At 38.8% G+C, this 14,695-nt stretch overlaps 1 protein-coding gene across 12 annotated transcripts in view; it reads left to right on the top strand.

Moving 5' to 3' along the window:
* TMEM116 (transmembrane protein 116) overlaps positions 1 to 14,695 on the top strand; it is a 103,929-nt gene that overhangs the window by 30,906 nt on the left and 58,328 nt on the right. For 9 of the 12 annotated variants that reach the window (XM_057747030.1, XM_057747029.1, XM_057747037.1 and 6 more), the window contains 3 exons: positions 1,348 to 1,492; positions 2,077 to 2,150; positions 2,934 to 10,202. In XM_057747030.1, coding sequence (XP_057603013.1) covers positions 1,348 to 1,492; positions 2,077 to 2,150; positions 2,934 to 3,140 — 426 coding nt within the window. In that variant the 3' untranslated portion in view covers positions 3,141 to 10,202. Of the gene's footprint in view, positions 1 to 1,347; positions 1,493 to 2,076; positions 2,151 to 2,933; positions 10,203 to 14,695 lie in introns of those variants that run through there. The other 3 variants (XM_057747033.1, XM_057747034.1, XM_057747036.1) reach the window with 1 other exon arrangement.

Genomic DNA, 14,695 nt, shown 5'->3' with positions numbered 1-14,695 from the left:
GTGCTGAATGGCTCAGACAGTTATTAAATACTCATTTGACATCATCAGAGTGATGGACAATTAAATAATCATCCATGGGACAATACATTACTTATACATGACTGCCTAGTACAAAATCAGTAAGCAAGCGAATATGCCTTTTTATTTGCCATATCTACTTTTCAGTATCATTTTCTCCTCTTTTCGTATGCTAGTTCAGGGATTACAGACTATCTGCTTGCAGACCAACTTTATCCCACAAATTTTTTCTTTTTGCTAGCACAGCCAGCATGTGTGAATGAAATACAATTGTAGAGAATTTTCTTCAACAATTCAAAAATAAGTTATGGAGAAAGCTAAGATCAAACCAGCAACTTTGTAAAGAATGCACAATGACTAGTTTATATTAAAATGGCCTTGATGGTTTTCGTTTAGAACTGATTGACAGGAGAGACAGGTCTCCCAAAACCTGGAACCCTGGGGGTTCCTGTCACCCTGCTCCTTCATAATAACCCAGACTTCAGTGGGCATTCAGAACTGGCATTCTGATTCTTTTGTAATCAGCAGATGGTGAACTGATTCTACTAGACATAAATATTCTCACATAAGTTCAGGCCTCTTTTTGATCCCTCTGTCTGTGGGGAAAGGAGACTACATGGCTAAACCTGAGTAATTGGGTTATTAACTTAGAGAGTGGATCTCAATTATTAGGAAAAAGTTTCAGATTTGGTCAGATTTTATTACCAAGTTTATTACCTAGGTTACTCCCCCACAAAAAGGACATTGAACTGATTTATATTTATTTCATTTACTAAACCTTATTCAAATTGCTCCAAAACAGAAGGGAAAAACATGTTTTCCATCTAAGGGCAAGAAGAGACTTCCTAAAACTTTTTCTGCTGGGAGTTGAGAATTTAAGCTCTGCTACAGTGCTAAAGTATTTATTTTAAGCGTGTTGAGCATAGAACACTTTCTAACACAACCTCTAATAAGGTGTTTTAAAAGAGAATCTAGTTAAATCTTAGTTTTAATTCCCATGCATATTGTGATTAATCTCATTGAGAAAAATGAAAGTCTGAGGGTTGATGTAAATTTTATGTATTGAACATGGTAACCACAAGTTTGGCTAATATCTGTCCATTTCCCTGGCCAAGCAAAAGACCACTCTAGTGATAATTTTCTCTCAAAAAAACCTTGTTCTCAGATGGTAAAGACAGGAGAATGGTCTTTTCTTTTTTTTTTTTTTTTTTGAGGATGGTCTTTTCTGCTGTCAGATCCTAAGAGAAGGATCTTTCCAAAATGATAGACTAGACCTGGGAAGTTTTAGTAAGCATTAGGCAGACTACTCACTGCTATACCCATGTTTAGGCCTTACTCATTCAAGCCCAGACACTTTATAAGAAGTTTCTGAAATCGACTGGCTTTCTGGGGAGTGAACAGTGGGCAGTGATTCACATTGTGGAGCAGCGAGTACGCTTCTACCCAGTGGCCTTCTTTTGCTGCTGGGGCCCAGGTGCGTATCTTAATGGAAAGCTTTGGGCAATGAAAAGGGTAACCTTTAGATTGTGATCAAGCAAAGTAGTCTCACCAAGAAGGATGACTACAATTTCTGTCCAGCATGTAAAATTTACCTTCGTCCCACCCATATTTCCAGTTTTTCTTAACCTCCTTAACTTCTTTCTCTTCTTATATTTTAGAAATTAAGATAATTAGACATGAGATAATACGAGAGGAAATGTCTTGACAGAACTCAGAGATGTTAACACTTACTGTTCCTACTACATAAAGTTATAGTGTGAGGATCAGATTGGATAATGTTTATGAGATGGCTTGGTAAACATAAGAAGTTAAGAATTGTAACTTATGATCTTCCTGTAGTATGTCTTCCCACCATTGCTACTCTAATAATATGCATAGTTTAATCAATGCAGAATAGCAGTTGGAGACCTGAGGCAAGTGGTTTATATAACTGGTTAATCTCACTGCTGGTCTTCATTATGCCTATAACTCTCACAATACTTAGGCGTATATACTGAAAAAAATGTATGCTCAGGCAGCCAGGGCTGGCAGCCAGATTTATACTTTGTGTTTTCACAGCTGTCATTTTGATGATCATAAAGGTGACTAAGCCACAGGACACCAAACTTCACATGGCCCTCTACGTTCTTCAGGTAACACCTTCAACATCTAGCATGTCTGTTCTTACACTCTCTTATCCTGTTCTCATACATTGCTATTATTCAGTAAGAACATTTTTTCCCTTAAAGTATTTCTCTCTACATTGCAAGAGAGAAAATATTTATATTCAGTTTTGAAGAATGTGAAAATTTCTTCACAGATAAGGTAGATACTTTTGTGAAAGTGCTGCCATGCATTCCAGAGCATATATATCTCTGGCCAACTTCATTTTATTGATGTGTCTTTTTAAGGGATGGGTAACAAAAGATAAGATCTGCTAGATAATGTTCTTATGAAACTCTGATAGTGACATGATTCTCTCTCATCCAGAGTGAAAGGAGTGGGATAAGTTAGCTATTGTAGGTGAATGGAGAGAGAGAAGTAAAGAAAAGAATGAGTCTCTCTTTTCCTCCTTTATCACATTTAAGAAGGGTTTTTTGGGCTACCTGACTATGCTGATAGGGCAGTTTCTTCAAGCCTAACCTGAGAAATGGACCAATAAGAAGGGACATTGAAACCACTTCATTGTCCTTGTGTATATACTAAGAAATATGACTAACTCTCAGCCATCCATGATAAGGTACAGTGTGAAGAGTGAGTTCAGGAAGAGCTAGAAAAATATTTTTAAAAAACTGATGCCAAATCTTGATTTTTGAGATAGAGTAAATGTGACAATGATTTATAAATAAGAGGAATGGAAATTTCCAAATGTACACTATTCGCCAAATCTCTGAAAACCTGAAGGATGGGCTCCATTACTCCTTCATCTCCTCCAGGCTCTAACAGCATCATCTCAGGGTCTGCTCAACTGCGGAGTATATGGCTGGACACAGTACAAGTTCTACCAACTAAAGCAAGAGGCTCGGCGTGATGCAGACACCCAGACACCATTATTATGCTCACAGAAGAGATTCTATAGCAGGGGCCTAGATCCGTTGGAATCTACCCTTGCTTTTGCTACTAGCACCACCAGCATTCTTTGAAACTATAAAACTGGAACATCCAAAACTGGAATTATTCTACACTAATGGTTTGGGAAAAGTGTTTGGGAACAACATCTTAAGTCTTTTCTAACTATGCCTTAAACTATGGAAGTGAAAGAATGTAGTGCCATGGTTAGTAGCTGCTCTAGGTGAAGTGGGTAGGATCTATCCATTATTCTCAGATTCACAAGTAAAGTCACTCTTCAGGGAGATGAAGCCACTTTCCACCTAAGAGATAGACTCATATTATTTCAACAGATATTAGATTTATCTAAGTCTCTTCTAGGAAAAATGAATTCCAAGTTATTATTTATACAGAGTATTTCCAAGCTCTCTACTCCGTGGTTGTGGGGGAAGTAGTGTGGCATACAACAACTTTCTGAGATCTTTACATTGCTGTTACTTTCCCTTTGGTTGTACAAAGACAGTCCTGGGTTCACATTCTTTGAAGAGTTTTGGAAACTCAGAAGAAGCAAGGACAAAAGCTGTCAAAAAAGTGATAGTGGGTTCCTCAGACACACCACATTCTAGTCTCCTGTATATTCCATGCTATTCTAGGCCTTAACAATAGGAACCATCCTGCTCTAGAAAATTGACTAGTCTTTTGAAGTTACAGTGGATAATAAGATTTAAGAGAAATCAGAACTAAAATTCTAAACAAAAACTTCTCGTCTCATTTATAAGCAGAAGTCCAAGGTAGGTTTCCTAGTGCTTCCACATAGAATTAGGTTGAACCATATGAACTTGCCATTTTTGTAGGTGAAAATGGTCTAATATCATCAGTTTTACATGGTTCAACCTGACTGTAAGTGCTAAATATATGTTTATTGAATAAATAAATGAACAGATGAATGAATGACTAAGAAGTAGAATTTAACCTTTGTGGAAAGAAAAGATTCCCACACTGAAGAGGCTCATTCATGGGTAGGGATGTTTAATGTTTCATTCTCTTTAGTCATATAATAAGTGATGTTTCATTTCTCCAGTTAAATCATGAACAAGGCCAAACTGAGGCCAGGGCATCAGATACTATGATGCCAAAACAAAGAGGAAAGCCAAACAGACAAACCTAGAATGATAATCAGCTAAAACATCTGGAACTAATAATCAGATACTTTTCATCTGATAAATTCCCTTGTTCTGTGAAGGCAAAATCCTTAAGATTAGAGAAAATTGACAGAGTATATTATAATGGGGGATTAGACAGTGTACTCTGAAAATTAAGTTCCAGAGATCTTTCCAAAGGAGTTCTCAATATAGAAATGTTCGAGAGCCCTACAAAGCTCTTTAGGTTTTAGGCCATGAGCTTCAGCCTTACTGTGGGTGGTAATCTGACTTATTATGTCAAGAACATATCTTGAGGCCTCCCAAGATGTGTAGCACAGAACAAGAAAGATTGCCTCACCTAGAGAGCTGCTTTAGCTTCTTTTCTTTTTTCTTTAATTTTTATTTTTGGCTGTGTTGAGTCTTTGTTGCTGTGTGCAGGCTTTCTCTAGTTCTGGTGAGTGGGGGCTACTCTTTGTTGTGATTTGCAGGCTTCTCAGTGTGGTGACTTCTCTTGCTGTGGAGCACAGGCTCTAGGTACGTGGGCTTCAGTAGTTGCAGCACACAGGCTCAGTAGTTGGGGCACGTGAACCCTGGAGTGCTTGGGCTTCAGTAGTTGTGCCGTGTGGGCTCAGTAGTCGGGGCACGCAGGCTCTGGGATGCACAGGCTTCAGTAGTTGTGGTGCATGAGCTTAGTTGGTCCATGGCAATGTGGGATCTTCCTGGACCAGGGATCGAACCTGTGTCCCCTGCATTGGCAGGCAGTGAATTCTTAACCACTGTGCCACCAGGGAAGTCCTGCTTTAACTTCTTTTAATTGAAAAACTAATAGGAATTCAGTATATAGAAAGACAAAAGGAAGGAAGAATTCTCATTTCCATAGACATTGGGGACACCAGAACTAAGGAGTCCAATTCTTAAAAAATCCTATCAGTATCACTTCTTATTTAACTTTATTACCAGAAAGAAGATGATTATTAAATATTTGTCAGGTTTGTTCATCTTGCTTCTCTGATGAATTTTTTGCATTGACAGTGGTCTTAGATATTCTATAGATACAGGCAAACAAAAAGATAGTAGGAATGAAAAATAACAAAAGGTTAGGTAAGATTGGGATTATGAGCTCTTCATCATACTGAGAGTAGGAGGGCCACTGTTCAGACTACCCTTGTAATCCTTGAATTCACACGTAGGAGAGGCATAGACATAGATACAGTGGCAGTTCTTAAAATTTCTGTAAACACCCCTCTCATGACTCCATGACTTGTTCAGGTTGCAGTCATAGTAGAGTACAGTTGTATCTATGCAGCTTTGATTAATACAGATCTTTCTTGGACCATGTGTTGTATCATCCTTTACCTCTCCCTCATCAGTCTTGTCTTTGGCTTCAAAAATCTCTGCACCCTAACTCCACGTGTTCTGCATAGGGAACTGGGTAAGTGTTTGATGTTTTTCAATGCATGGGAGCCTTTGGACGTTTTCACATAGCAGCCTCCCACATTTTACATCTTTGGCCTTGCATTTGCTGAAGACTTTAATATCCCTTTAGATTCACTGCCACAGTTTCCAAACTGGTCCCCCTTGGTATTCATTAAAGTTAGTAACTTTCCTGGGCAACCTTTGTGCCCTTTTCAAAGATTTTAACACACAGATTCTTGAGGCTTCAACCCCAGCCCTGGCAACAGTAACCTTGTTCCTTGCAAGGAGTGCCATCTTGCTTGTAGGTATCTGTGTGGCAGCACTTGGGGGGGTGCCATTACACTATTCTGGGAGGTCACACTCATCCACATTGAGGTGGCAGGGTGTGGTTGCCTTTAGAGATTTGCAGGTTTTGCAGCAAGATCCAAATGCATAATCTGAACCCTTCTTCAGCTAGTATGAGGGAAGACAAAAGTGATCATTTTGACAGTCAAGGTCACTGCCATAGTCACGTTCTTCTCCTTTATCTACTATCTTATTCCCACAATATGGCTTTCAAGAGGAGTTTTGGAGCTCAGGTTTATTAAATAGGCAGCCCTCTCTGTGCTTATGGAGCAGCTGGTGAAAATAGTGAAAGCTGCAGTTGCTGAAGCCCATATCTACAGTAATAAATTCATGCGTGGTACAGAGGTTCTGGCCATGAAACTTGCAGGCCACATGATCGTGCCTCATTCCCAAGTCATGGCCAACCTCATGAGCTTTGAAAGCTGTGAAATGTGGTGTTTCTTCATGAAAGAAAGATTCAGCACTGATTGCATTCTTGGCAGTGCAGAGACCACTGAGAAATGCATGGCCCTCGTACTTCCCCAGACTTTGACCAATAATCACATGAGCAGCATCATTGTTTCACCCCTTTCAAGAGATACCAGTCTCTCCAGTGGTTGAAATTTTGAAGTATTTCCTGCAAATTCAGGAGGATTTGCCCAAGGGTTTTCTCTGTCCATATCTTTAACCCAGTACATACCACTTTCACATTATATCCTTCATGTACCTGTTGACCAGAGCATGGGCATCTATTAACATCTTTGTGGTCTTTTTTTTTTTTAATTAATTAATTATTTTATTTTATTTATTGGCTGCATTGGGTCTTCGTTGCTGCACACGGGCTTTCTCTAGTTGCTGCGAGTGGGGGCTACTCTTCATTGTGGTGTGCAGGTTCCTCATTGTAGTGGCTTCTCTTGTTGTGGAGCACAGGCCCTAGGCACGTGGGCTTCAGTAGTTGGGGCACATGGGCTCAGTAGTTGTGGCTCACGGGCTCTAGAGCACAGGCTCATGAGTTGTGGTGCACGGGCTTAGTTGCTCCATGGCATGTGGAATCTTCCAAGGGCTCGAACCCGTGTCCCCTGCATTGGCAGGCGGATTCTTTACCACTGTGCCACCTAGGAAGTCTTCTTTGTGGTCTTGATAACATTATCATTCCACATTTGAAATCACTTATTGTCAATCACAGTCAGCTTGCATATACCTGGGAAGTGGCCACATATAGGGCATAGGAACTGAGGAAGGTTCTGTTTTGCTGTGAAATTGTGAAGTGCTTAAGAGCTCCTCTTGTTCATCTCCACGGATTACACAAGACTCACCTGATGTTAAAGATATGCTGTAAACCATATGCTCAATATATATAGGTTTGATGCCAAAGACAGTGCCATGTAAGGTCAGGATTCCCTTTTGTCCTGAGCAAGTGCTGATTGTCACACAAGAGTCCAGGTCATTCTCTGAAAACTCAAGTCATCCTGAATAAAAGCAAGGCTAGTTTCCCATTTCGATGTGTGTAAACAGGAAACTTCCTGACAATTCTTTCTTTTGCTTCAAATTAATAGTATGCCATTTTCCTTGTTTGAGCAGGACATTGGAAACCTTTTCTGCTTTTTCTTCTAGTCTTCTAAACATCATCAGATTCGTAGGGAAGACTATTTCATAATAGATTCCCACTGCAGTGCATCCCTGGAAGAATAGTCAAATTACCAATAAGGTGACATGCAGCTTAGTATGGAAGGGCCCATTCTCAAATGCCCTAAATGGGATTCCTGGAAGAAAAATCACTCCAAACCTTATCCATGACCACTTGATTTCATAGAAGACAGGACAGAGGGCAGGCGAAGTAACTAACTGGGCTTATCATTGTCATGGCCCAAGTGAAACAGCAAATGATCTCAGATCTCTTTCTGTAAGTTGACTTCCCCAGGACCCAAATCTTTGTCAGCGACACAGTTGTTTGGCCAAAGATCAAAGCTATGCTGCCTGCGAGAAGGATAGCTGCTCCCACCCTCAGAGTATTACATGATGACGCCTATCTTTTGACTATGTCTCTTCTTATTCCTCTTGAGCTCTCTCTCTTCAAGAATGTCCTTACTTTGCAACCACCCTCAAGGAACAACAGTTTTAGTGCTCCGTAGCTGAGCTCCTGCTGTCTTCGTAGAGTATACCAAGGAGAGGAAACTTTCAGAGGTCCAGCCAGTACAATGATCCAGGATCAGGCCCCAAGAAAAAAAAATATATATAACCTTCTCCCTCAGTCCCAGTTCCCATGGAACAACCTTCCCCTCTTGTCATCCAGTACTCTTTTGAGTCATTGAAAATAAAGTTTCCAGAGCAGAGGTTTGTGGATTTCTGGGTAGGTCACAGGCCTCTGCCGTTTAATGCCTTTTGTACCATTCCCTACTCTGTACAATATAGCCCATTTCAAACCTCCAATCCTTTTCTGTTTTTTTATTCACAATAGGTTTATTTATTTGCTCAATCCTAGAATACATGTAAAGTATATTTAGAGTAGTAACCCATGCCTCTGTGAAAAGCAAATATGTGAACTAGAGAACAGTGTTTGTTGGGTTGGCCAAAAGGTTTGTTCAGTTTTTTTCTGTAAGATGGCTCTAGTAATGCCTAGTTGTCTTTAACTTCATTATAAACAATGTTGTTAGTCTGTATTGTGACAGCTATCATATCAGTGTACATTTTAAAAAAAACATAAAAATCGGTGAATTTTTGTGTAGCCATTTTAATATTGAAGATGGAAGAAAAAAGCATCATTTTCAGCGTGTTATGCTTTATTATTTCAAGAAAGTTAAAAATGCAACTGAAACATAAAAAAAGATTTGTGCAGTGTATGGAGAAGGTGCTGTAATTGATCGAACGTGTCAAAAGTGGTTTGTAAAGTTTCGTGCTGGAGATTTCTCGCTGGACGATGCTCCACAGTCAGGTAGACCAGTTGAAGTTGATAGCGATCAAATTGAGACATTACTTGACAATAGTCAATGTTATACCACTTGGGAGATAGCTGACATAACTCAAAATGTCCAAATCAAGCGTTGAAAATCATTTGCATCGGCTTGGTTATGTTCGTCACTTTGATGTTTGGGTGAAAAAAATCTTGACTGTATTTCCGCATCAATTCTGTATTTAAACATAATGAAAATGTTCCTTTTTTAAAACAAGTTGTGACGGGTGATAAATAACAGATACCGTACAATAGTGTGGAATGGAAGAGATCATGGGGCAAGTGAAATGAACCACCACCAACCACACCAAAGGCTGGTCTTCATCCAGAGAAGGTGATGTGTACATGGTGGGATTGGAAGGGAGTCCTCTATTATGAGCTCCTTCCAGAAAACCAAATGATTATTTCCAGCAAGTACTGCTCCCAGTTAGATCAACTGAAAGCAGCATTCGATGGAAAGCGTCCAGAATTAGTCAACAGAAAATGCATAATCTTCCATCAGTATAATGCAAGACCACGTGTTTCTTTGATGACCAGGCAAAAACTGTTACAGCTTGGCTGGAAAGTTCTGACTTATCCGCCGTGTTCACCAGACATTGCACCTTTGGATTTCCATTTATTTCGGCCTTTACAAAATTCTCTTAAAGGAAAAAATTTCAATTCCCTGGAAGACTGTAAAAGGGTCCTGGAACAGTTCTTTGCTCAAAAAGATAAAAAGTTTTGGGAAGATGGAATTATGAAGTTGGCTGAAAAATGGCAGAAGGTAGTGGAACAAAATGGTGAATATGTTATTCAATAAAGTTCTTGGTGAAAATGAAAAATGTGTCTTTTATTTAAAATGTGTCTTTTATATAAAAATTGAAGGAAGTTTTTGGCAACCCAATATGTTCGGTTTTTATCTTTTACCTTACAAATGAAGTCAAAATAATGTTTTCCAAAATTATTTAGATTGGTACTTTTCTGTTCAGACCTATTCAGTGTGGTTATGTTATTCATTTTTTTTTGTTATTCATTTTTAATTCAGTTAGGGTCATATGTTGCTGTTTGTATTTCATTCTGGTTTGTCCCTACATTTTGGTTGCTGCTGATGATTTGGGGGCGGGGTGAGGTATGTGAACTGTTACCATGATTCTGAAAGTCAGTACTATACAAAAAAGTGTATTCAGAGTACACCTCTTTGAGCCTTTGAACTGTTCCCATATCCTTTCTTTCCACCCAGTTCTCACTCATCAATCTCAATAGCACTTGGTTTATTTTTCCTGTGTTTCTTTCTGCGCAAATAAGCAAATATATATTTCCTTGTATCCCCTCTTTTCTTATGTAAATGTGGCATAACATTTTCCAGTTTCCTTTCTAAACTTAAAGATACATCCTGTAAATCACTCCATCAGTTTATAGAACTCTTCCTCATTTTCTTTTTTATAACTGCATAGTATTCAGTTTTATGGATGTACCATAATTTATTCAATCACTCTCATATACATAGGCTTTTATGTTTACATTATTTTGAAATTATACACTATCATCAGCAAATAATATTGCACATATATATATTTTTGTGGAGGAAAATTCCTAGAAATGGGAAGGTAGTGTTCATGCTAGTTGCATATGTAGCTTTGTTTGATATTGCCATATTCCCTTTCAGAAGGTTTTTGCCAGTTTTCATTCCCACTAGCAGTGTATTAGAGTGCATATTAGTCCCAGGGTCTAAGCAACAGAATATATTGCCATGTCATACATTTTAATTTTCACCAAACTGATAGGTGATAAGTAGCATGTCAGTATTGTTTAATTTGTGTTTTTCTGATTTTGAGTGAATTTGAAGTGTTTTAATATGTTTAAAGGTCATTTCTGTATCTTTTAATAATAGTCTATTAGTATCTTTTCTCCTTTTTCTATCAAGCTCTTGGTATTTTTTTGTCCTCAACTTTCTCCCCCTAGTGTTATTGAGATATATTCACAAATAAAGTGTTATATATTTAAAGTGTACAATTTGATGATTTGGTATATATGTATACATTGTGAAATATTTATCTATTTATTTACTTATTATGAATATAAATTTTCTAAAAGGCAAAAAAACTAGAAGAGTTAAAATAATTTGGGGAATGAATAATGTGGGAGGAACCACTCAACTGAGTTTCAAGACTGTGTGGTATTGGTGATAGGATAGACACACAAATTCAATGGAACAGAATAGAGAACTCAGAAATAGAGAACCCACACACGTGTGGTCATCTGATTTTTGACAAAAGGGAAAAGCACTTCTATGGAGGAAGGACAGTCTCTTCAACAAATTGTGCTGGAAAACTGGATATACATAGACAAAAAAGAGGAACCTCAACCTAAACCTAATACAAAAATCACCTCAAAATGGATCATAGATATAAATGTAAAATATAAAACTTTTTAGAAGAAAACATAGAATATCTTCAGGATCTAAGGCTTGGTGAAGAATTCTTAAACATGACGCCAAAAGCAGGATCCATTTTAAAAATCCATAAATTGGACCTCATCAAAAGTAAAAGCTCTTATCAAGAACTTTGACTTGAAGCAGAGACAAGATGGTGGAGTAGAAGGATATGAGCTCACCACTTCTTATGAAAACACCAAAATCACAACTAACTGTTGAATAACCACTGATAAAAAAATGCTGGAACCTACCAGAAAAGATCACCTACATCCAAAGACAAAGAAGAAGCCACAGTGAGATGGTAGGAGGGGCGCATTTGTGATAAAATTAAATCCCATATCTGCCAGGTAGGTGACCCACAAACAGGAAAATAATTATATCACAGAAGTTTTCCCACAGGGGTGAAAGTACTGAGCCCCACGTCAGGTTCCCCAGAGGAGTGGGGAGCAGGCCACAGAGAATCCAGCTTGGAAGGCCAGCAGGACTTGATTGTAGGAATTCCACAGGACTGGGAGAAAGAGAACCTCCACTTTTGGAGGGCACACACAAGGTCTCATGTGCACCAGAACCCAGGGAAAAAAGCAGGTACTTCATAAGAGACTGTGCCAGACCTACTAGACTGGGCTAATATTGGAGGGTCTTCTGCAGAGGCAGGGGGCAGCTATGGCTCATTGCAGGGACAAAGATACTGATGGTGGTAGATCTGGGGAGTACTCACTGGTGTATGCCTTCCTGGGGGCCACCATTTTCTTAAGACCCGGCCCCGCCCAATAGCCTGCAGGCTCTAGTGCTGGGACGTCTTAGGCCAAACAATCAACAGAGTGGAAACACAGCCCCACCCATCAGCAGACAGGGTGCTTAAAGTCTTCCTGAGTCCATAGCCTTCTAGACACGCCCCTTGGCACAGCCCTACCCATCAGAGGGATAAAACGTAGCTCCACCCACCAGTGGGCAAGAACCATTCCGTTCCACTGGGAAGCCTGCACAAGCCTCTTAGACAGCCTTATCCACCAGGAGGCAGACAGCAGAAGCAAGAAGAACTACAACCCTGCAGCCTAGAGAATGGAAACCATAATCACAGAAAGTAAGACAAAATGAGATAGCAGAGGATTATGTCCCAGATGAAGGAACAAGATAAAACCCCAGAAGAACAACTAAGTGAAGTGGAGAAGGCAGTCTACCTGAAAAAGAATTCAGAGTAATGATAGTAAAGATGACCCAAGATGTTTGAAAAAGAATGGAGGCACAGACCTCTGAGAAGATACAAGAAATGTTTAACAAAGACTTGGAAGAATGAAAGAACAAACAAAGATGAACAATACAATAACTGAAATGAAAAATACACTAGAAGGAATCTGCCTGACACTAGCAGAATAAGTGAGGCAGAAGAACGGATAAGTGACCTGGAAGACAGAATGGTATCACTGCTGCAGAACAGAATAAAGAAAAAAGAATGGCAAGAAATGAAGACAGTCTAAGAGACCTCTGGGACAATGTCAGATGCACCAACATTCGCGTTATAGGGGTCCCAGAAGGAGAAGAGAGAGAGAGAAAGGACTTGAGAAAATATTGGAAGAAATAATAGCTGAGAACTTCCCTAACATGGGAAAGGAAAGTGACCCAAGTCCAGGAAGTGCAGAGTCCCAGGCAGGATAAACCCAAGGAGGAACATGCCGAGACACATAGTAATCAAATTGGCAAAAATTAAATACAGCTCTTCCCCTTGGTTCAGCACGGAGCAAGCATATAAAAAAATCACAGATGCCTGCTGCTTCCTGGGGAGTGAAAGAGTTGGTAGAGGCCCCCAGAATCTCTGGCCACAGTTATGGGTGAGGTCTTCTCCTGTATGAGGCCAGTTTATGAAGACTGAGAGAGGTGCCTGGTTTGTCTGGTAACACAGACACCAACACAGAAAGTCAAATATATGAAGAATCAGGCAAAGATAATCCACATAAAGGAACAAGATAAATCTCCAGAAACTGACCCTAATGAAATGGAGGTGTATTATTTACCTGATAGATAATCCAAAATAACTGTTATAAAAATGCTCACTGAAGTCGAGAACAATGCATGAACAAAGTGAGAATTTCAACACAGAGATAAAAGATATTAAAAAGTACCAGACAGAAGTCATGAAGCTGAAGAATACAATAATTGAACTGAAAAAAAATTGACTAGAAGGGTTCAACATTAGACTAGATCAAGCAGAAGAAAGGACCAGTGAACTCAAAGACAGATCATTGGAAATAATTCAGTCAGAGAAAGAAAATGAAAGAAAGAATGAAAAATAGTGAAGAAAGCTTAAGGGACTTTCGGGATATCATCAAGCCAACCAATATACACATTATAGGAGTCCCAGTCAGAAGAGAGAAAAAAAAGACCAAAAACTTATTTAAAAAACTGATTGAAAACTTCCCAAATCTAGAGAAGCAAATAGGCATACAGATCCACAAACCCTAGAGATCACCAAAGAGGATTAATCTAAAGCTAATCCACACTGAGACACACACAATCAAGTTATCAAAAGTCAAAGACAAAGAGAGAATTTTGAAAGAGGCTAGAGAAAAGTGACTTGTCACATACAAAGAAACATCCAAAAGACTATCAGTATTTTTTGCAGCAGAAACTTTGTAGGATATAGAGGTGTGGCATGATATCAAAGAGATATAAGCATTCCCTTGTTCATTGCAGCCAAGATTCACAATAGCCAAGATGTGGAAACAACCTAAATATTCTTCAACAGATATAGAAAATATATATATTGCAGGATATCCTGCAATATGTGACAACACGGATGAACCTTGAGGACATTATGCTGAGTAAAATAGACCAGTCACAGAAAAACAAATACCTCATTATTCTACTTATATGAGGTATCTAAATTAGTCAAATTCATAGAATCCATGAGTTGAATGGTGGTTGCCACAGGCTAGGGGTACGGGGAAATGGGGATTTACCAATCAATGACATAAAGTTTCAGTTAAGCAAGATGAGTAAGTTCTAGAGATCTGCTGTACAACATTATACCTAGAGTCAGCAATACTGTATTGTACACTTAAATTTTTGTTAAGAATTGTTGTGTTCTTACCACGATAAAAATGAATGTTAGAAATATATAATATAGGTACAGATTTTAAATTATACAAAACTGTTTGTACAACTGTGTCATCACTAAATTTTAAAACCTAAAGGAAAATATGAAAAATTTTTTATGGAGGTAATACAATCTTAGTTCCCTAACTTGATAAAGATGGTATTTTTTTTTCAAAGTCAGAAGTAAATTTCACTTTTTTGGGATGTAGATTAAAACAATTTAAAAAGATGTATTAAAAATAGAATATTGGGACTTCCTAGGTGGTGCAGTGGTTAAGAATCCGCCTGCCAATGCAGGGGACATGGGTTCAA

This window comes from Hippopotamus amphibius, chromosome 8 (assembly GCF_030028045.1).
Source record: "Hippopotamus amphibius kiboko isolate mHipAmp2 chromosome 8, mHipAmp2.hap2, whole genome shotgun sequence".
NCBI lineage: Eukaryota > Metazoa > Chordata > Mammalia > Artiodactyla > Hippopotamidae > Hippopotamus > Hippopotamus amphibius.
This window is presented reverse-complemented; position numbering and strand designations above follow the sequence as displayed.